At 40.6% G+C, this 7,298-nt stretch overlaps 1 protein-coding gene across 7 annotated transcripts in view; it reads left to right on the forward strand.

Moving 5' to 3' along the window:
• hhat (hedgehog acyltransferase) overlaps window positions 1–7,298 on the forward strand; it is a 238,649-nt gene that overhangs the window by 36,919 nt on the left and 194,432 nt on the right. For all 7 annotated transcript variants that reach the window (XM_043695744.1, XM_043695743.1, XM_043695745.1 and 4 more), the window contains one exon: window positions 940–1,111. In XM_043695744.1, the coding sequence (XP_043551679.1) occupies window positions 940–1,111 (172 nt within the window). The remainder of the gene's footprint in view (window positions 1–939; window positions 1,112–7,298) is intronic.

Below are 7,298 nucleotides of genomic sequence, written 5' to 3' on the forward strand. Positions count from 1 at the left end.
ACCTCTTTCCACCTATCACATTTCTGACGCCCCTCCCCCAAGTCCCTCCTCCCTACCTTTTATCTTAGCCTGCTGGACAAACTTTCCTCATTCCTGAAGAAGGGCTTATGCCCGAAACGTCGATTCTCCTGTTCCCTGGATGCTGCCTGACCTGCTGCGCTTTTCCAGCAACACATTTCCAACACTGTTTATTGTTGTCCATTAATAGTCTCCAAAACAGCTAATCACTCTCCTAGCCTGATTGTTATCCACTCCTTTGTCTGTCCAACTCTTCTCTCTCTTTGGGCTCCAACCCCACCTATTGTTTACTCCTTACCTCTCCCCACATCCTATCTTCTGCAGATAAACCAACATTTTTCTAGCTACCATCAGTTCTGAGGAAGGGTCACCGGACCCGAAACATTTACTCTGATTTCTCTTCATGGATGCTGCCAGACTTGCTGAGCTTTTCCAGCGACTTCTGTTTTTGTTTCTGATTTACAGCAACTGCAGTCCTTTTGTTTTTCCTTAGTCTGTGGAACTTTTTTCCCTAGAGTAGTGGAAGTAGGATCAGTCAATAATTTTAAGACTGACTTCTTGACTGATAAGGGAGTCAAATGGTTTAGGGAATAGACAGGGAAGTAGACAGCCTGATCATAATTAGATTACCCATGATCATGTTAAAAGTGGCGTAGACTCATGGGACCAGAAGGCCAACTCCTGCTCCTGATTGTTATATTAATATGCATACTACATGTTGACTTTATATCAGGGAAAAACAATTGGGGATTTAATAAATCTTGTTTGAAACTGAAATAGAATTTCCTTGATTGTCATGATTTTATAATGAATTTTGTTGGTGATTGTAGTAAAAACAAATAAAATGAGACAAGTAAGTACTTCTCTACTTCAATCTGGATTTACTTGCTTTTGTTTTCTTTTTACTTTCAAATGAAACAGATGAGAAAACCAAAGGTGTCAGTTCCCAAAAAAGACCTTGCATGTTTGTTGCTGAGTGGAGTGCGCATTTTGTTCTGGTGGTGTCTGACAGAGTCCATGCTTCAACTCATGTATATTCATGCAATTCAGCAGCAAGAAACAATATTGGAATCTGCCTCTTACTGGACTTTAGGTTTGTGCGATATCTGTCACTTTATAATAAAATGTACAAATGATCTTGTATTGAAGAATATATTATGAGTTGATAGAATAATAAGATTGGACAGCAGTTCTTTGCTTTCACATGAGTGCCATAAGACGCAGGTGCAGACATAGGCTATTCAGCCCATCGAGTCTGCTCTGCCATTTGATGAGATCATGGATGATCTAAATAGTCCTCATCTGTCTTTCCTCATAAACCTAGAATTCCCTTAATGATTAAAGATTTGTCTGTCTCGATGTTGAATAGACATAATGAGCCTGTCTTTACAGCCTGCTATGTAAAGAATTCCACAGACTACAACCCTCTAAGAGAAGAGAGTCCTCTTCAACTCTGTCTTAAATGGGTGATGCCTTATTCTGAGATAATGCCCTCTGGTTCTAGACTCTCTCACAAGACGAAACAACCTCTCAATAGCTCCACTGTCGAGTTCCTAAGAAACCTATGTGTTTCAATAAGGTCACCTCTCACTCTTCTAGATTCTAGTGATGCCAACCTACTCAACTTCCCATAAGACATTCCCACCAGACCTAAGGTCAACCTAATGAACCTTCTTTGCACTGCCCCCAATGCAATTAAATCTTTCCTTCGTTAGGGATCCCAAAGCTGTTAACTGTTCACTTTTCCGACTGTTCTCTGTATCATTTTAGTGTTACCTCCCTGATTTGATACTCCATTCCCTTTGAAATTAAGGACAACATTTCATTTGTCTTCTTTATTACCAGCTGAACTTTTACGTGAGCATTTTGTGACTTTAGCAAGAGGATTCCTAGATTCCTCTGTGCTGTAGTTTTCCACAGTCCTCTCCATTTAAATTATGTTGAGCTCCTCTATTCTTCTTGCCAAAGTGTTTAGCCTCACATTTTCCCACATAATCCATCTGTCAATTTTTTGCTCACTTGCTTAATATCCCTCTGCAAACTCTTTGTGTCATCCACATCACTTGCCTTCCAGCTATTTTTGTGTTATCTGCAAATTTGGCTATAGTTTATTTACTTTCCTCATCCAATCAGTAATAAATGTTGGGAATAATTGTGGCCCTAGCACTGAACCCTGTTCCACTTCACTAGTTATCATCCTGAAAATGCCCCCCTTTTCATAACTCTCTGTCTTCTGTGAGACAACTATCTATCCTAGCTAATATACTCCACTGATACCATGAGCTTTTATGCTAAGTAGCCTAAATTATTGTACCTTCTCAACTGTCTTCTGAAAATCCAAATATATTACATGCACTGCTTCCGCTTTATCCATCCTGCTTATTAGCTCCTCAAAGAATTCTAATAAATTTGTTCAGCGTGATTGAATCCCTTACAGGTATTTAAACACATACTTATGCTTAATTCTTAATTAGTTCAAAAATTCTGTAAGCATCGTGGTACATTTGGCACATAGTTGGGAGTTCATTCAGTTTAGACAATGGACTGAAGCGACTGAAATCAGCAGCACTCCATCACTGATTAAATTCAAATCAACTTGCATACTTCATTTGCTTCTTCTTTCTTGAAGGTCATATGTCTTCTGTATGGAGCTCATGTATTACATGGGCCTCACTGTGAGCTAACAAAACGTTATAATTGCTCTTTTCCATTGGCGTGGCAATGCCATAGAACAAAGGTAGCCTGTTCGTTTTGAACTGAATCTGTAAGTTGTTTTGAACTGAAAGTTTCTACAGTTTAAGTTGATGAAAGAAAGTACTTGCATTTAAACAGTAGCTGTCACAAACTCAAAATATCCCAAAGTGTTCCACAGCCAGTTAGGTACTTTATGATATATATTTGCAGCGGTTATGTCAGGAAAATTGACAATCAGTGTGCACACAGCGAAACCCTCTGAATGCTGTGAATTAAATGGAGAATCAATATGTAGTGATGCTGGTTGAATGGTAATTATTGGGTTTGGACATATAAAACGATGTAAATTATTAGTATGGTCTATTTTACAGTTCTGTTATAGCTTGATAGTCGTAAACAGTGAACAGAATCACAACACCAATTTTGTTTATCAAATGGAAATTCACTTATTTTGATGAGGGAACCACGATTCACCCTTCCTTCCCATGTGCTTTAACTTTATCCCCCTCTCGTCCATCACCTCATTATATTCCAGTTACCCAACTCTCTTACCACTTCCTTCAGCCTCCCCTTTAGTTTCATTATTCTTCTCTATATAGGACAACAAGCAGTGTCTTATTAAATTTGGTACGTATTGCCATTTTCTGTTGAAAGTTATAAGTCATTATTTTCCTACCTTATATATGACTTAGAGTCATAGAGTTCGACAGCATGGAAACAGACCCTTCAGACCAACTTGTGCATGCTGACCAGATATTCTAAACCGATATAATCCCATTTGCCAGCATTTGGCCCATATCCCTCTAAACTCTTCCTATACATGTAATTGTGCCAGCCTTCACTTTTAAATCTTTTCCCTCTCACCCTAAATCTGTGCCCTCTAGTTTTGGACTTCCCTATCCTGGGAAAAGGATCTTGGCTAATCACCCTATCAATGCCCCTCATGATTTTGTAAATCTCCATTTGGTCATCCCTCAGTCTCTGATGCTCCAGGGAAAACAGCCCTGGTCTCTTCAGCCTCTCCCCATAGCTCAAACTCCCCAACCTCAGCAACATGCTTGTAAACCTTTTCTGAACTCTTCCAAATTTCACAATATCCTTTCTGTAGCAGAGAGACCAGAATTGAATGCAATATTCCAAAAGTGGTCTACCAATATCCTGTATAGCTGCAACATGGCCCCTCCCAACTCCTATACTCAATGCACTGACCAATAAAGGCAAGTGTACTGTCACTATCCTGTCTACCTTGACTCCACTTTCAAGGAACTATGAGCTTGCACCTCAAGATTTCTTTCTTCGGCAACACTCCCCAGGACCCTACTACTAAGTGTATAAGTCCTGCCCTGATTTGCCTCACTAAAATGCAACACCTCACACTTAGCTAGATTAAATACCATCTGCCACTCCTCAGTCCATCAGCCCACCTGACCATGGTCCCATTGTACTCTGAGATAATCTTCCTCATTGTCCCCTACAACCATCTATTTTGGTGTTATCTGCATTCCTTCTAAATTCACATTCGAATCACTTTCCAATGTCTTGCTGCAAATGCATATTCTGATGAAATAGAGCTGTTGAACAATAACTGTTTACATTTGTATAGTGCCTGATAAAACTGCTACAATTGGGTCTTGAGTCAAAAATGGAGATGTTGTGAGGGGCAAGCAACAGAATGTTCAAAGAGGTGGATGTCTTTTCACCTGGTCTGAGCTTTCTTTGTATTAAAAGAGGTGAAACCTGTATTTTGATTTTGAATTAATTTTGACAGGGAAAACAAAGTAATGGTTTTATTCAACGGTTTCTTGTATCTACAGCTGCAGCACATTAAGTGTATAGTGCGATTATTTATGCAACTGTGGTATATGAGGGTTTGTAGAGATAAAAAAAACCACCAGGGTTATGTTTCAGTGAGGGAAGGAAGAATTGTGTGCTTATAACCTACAGTTGCAGCCGGAAGAGATTGTGGTTTCGGGAGGAGGATTGGGTATGAGGATACTGTCATATTTGATGAATTCATTCCTACAGTTAACTATAGCCTTTGGATTGATTGCTCCTGTGATGGTGATCACCATCTCCAACCTCAGTGTGAAGGCCTACAGCTGTGCCCATCTCCTGACTCTTAGATACTCTTGTTTCTGGTTCTGCAACACTTTGTCCTACAAGAGAGAAGGTAGCATGTCAGTGAGTGTGATGCAGCATGTTTGGGTGATGTGGCTGCCATAATGCAAAGTGTGAAGCTTGTAGCACTGCTAAGTTTGAGAGGGTGAAGCTGTGAATTTCAGGTAAAATCACGATTGATAGAGATTGTTATTGTGAAGGATGGTATATAGAGCAGTAAGTGCGATTAGTGACATATTTTGTGAGATATAACATTTGAAGATACTCCCTCCTGCACCAGATGTGTGTCATAACATTGCTGAATAGTTTGATTGGATGCTCCCAAAGTTGCGATGGGCCTCACCGGACACGTTGTTCAGTCCTGCCTTAATTCTCACCACAGCCCTTGTTGCTCAGACCCCTATAAGATTCTGATCATTATATTATCCACATATTCTTTCAGTGTTCTGGGGAATTATGTTTGGGGATTACAAAAGATTGGATTGAGATTTAGATTAACTTATATATCCTAGAGTATTTGTGTATCCACCATGCTATTTGTAAAGTGAGCCTGACAATATAGTCATCTAACTGGTAATGAAATCTTGACAAAACAAGTTACAAAATACAGTATTGCATCTAACAATATCAGAAGAAAACTCCTTACTTTGAAGGTTAGTAATAAGTTTAAAAATCAAAGATTTGTTGAATAAAAGATCCATACTTGAGAAGGCAATCATTTTTAAATTGGACTCAATAGTTTTCCTTTAAAAGAAAGGAGACTGAGCGCACAGTACCAGTTTTTTTTAGTATTCTAAAATGTAGAGTGTAAGATTCACTTTAATGCAGTTTTGACACTTCTGAGTAAAAGTGCTGTGCTGTGCTGTGTTGGATGCTAGTTGAGTTGAATGCTGACAACTGAAGTGAAAACTGCTATAATTTAAAAAAATTAAAAGGTGAACTGAAATGTGCAATATTGTGACCAATAGGTGCAATGTACTCAACTACCTGTGGGCGGCACGGTGGCACAGTGGTTAGCACTGCTGCCTCACAGCGCCAGAGACCTGGGTTCAATACCCGCCTCAGGCGACTGACTGTGTGGAGTTTGCACGTTCTCCCCGTGTCTGCGTGGGTTTCCTCCGGGTGCTCCGGTTTCCTCCGGTTTCAGTCCAAAGATGTGCAGGTCAGGTGAATTGGCCGTGCTAAATTGCCCGTAGTGTTAGGTAAGGGGTAAATGTAGGGGTATGGGTGGGTTGCGCTTCGGCGGGGCGGTGTGGACTTGCTGGGCTGAAGGGCCTGTTTCCACACTGTAAGTAATCTAAGTAATCTAATCTACCTGCAAGGAAATGGAGAAAGTCAGCAGTGAGGAAAGCCACAATACAAACAAACGTACCTGGTTCAGAAGACTATGCGGAGTGGGAAAGAGCAGAATAGGAATATGTGTAAATAGGTACTCTAATTAGAGGAAAGGTCACTGGACCCAAAACATTAACTTTGATTTCTCTTCATGGATGCTGCCAGATTGCTGAGCTTTTCCAGCAACCTCTGTTTTGTCTCTAATTAGAGGGAATGGGAGGACGGATGATTTGTTGCCTACCTGGGACTAAGATATATTTCGGGGCAGCTGGAGAGGAACTTGGAAAGAGAAGGGGGTAATTGAGTTGTCATTGTACATGTTGGACTCATTACCCTACCTATGAACAGGCAAGCAGGATTGCTGAAAGAGTAGCAAGAGTAAGGCTCTAATTTAAATGCAAGACATTGAAGGTAATTATTTTCAGATTTGGTTTCTAAGGCTTGTGCAAATTGGCACAGGAGCAGATAGATCAAGAGCTACGCGGCCAGAGGGTTGGTGTGGGGGAGAAAAGGGTTGCTCTTTTTTTTTTGAGATATTGGCTCCTGTTCTAAGATTGGAAAGAATAATTCTGATGTGGCATGCTGAAGAAATGATCAATAGGAGGTGGTAAAGGCTTTAAAATAGTAAGGAGTGTTTTCTCTGGGGATAATACTGACAAAACAGAGCAGGAGGACTTAGGAGCAAAAGGAAGTAAGAGAGGATATTGATGACAAGACAATAAATAGTTATAGAACAAGGGTCTTAAAAAGTTGATTTAAACATAAAGAGAGCACTATTTAAACAAGTGGAAGTGTCTGTACAGCAATAAGCACAGTCAAATAAAACAGAGGAGTTGGAGGCAGTCAAGCACTGGGAGCAATAGGCATTACGGAGATATTAGTCGAGAGAGTGGTGCTGCAAAAGAACAGCAGGGCAGGCAGCATCTGAGGAGCAGAAATCGATGTTTCAGGCAAAAGCCCTTCAGGAATGAGGCTGGGAGCCTTGGGGGTGAAGAGATAAATGGGAGGGGAATGGGGCTTGGGGAAGGTAGCTGAGAGTGCAATAGGTGGATGGAGATGGTGTAATGGGTGTGGATGGGTGGGAAGGAAGATGGGCAGGTAGGACAGGTCATGAGGGCAGTGCTGAACTGGAA

This window comes from Chiloscyllium plagiosum, chromosome 9 (genome assembly GCF_004010195.1).
Source record: "Chiloscyllium plagiosum isolate BGI_BamShark_2017 chromosome 9, ASM401019v2, whole genome shotgun sequence".
In the NCBI taxonomy this organism is placed as follows: domain Eukaryota; kingdom Metazoa; phylum Chordata; class Chondrichthyes; order Orectolobiformes; family Hemiscylliidae; genus Chiloscyllium; species Chiloscyllium plagiosum.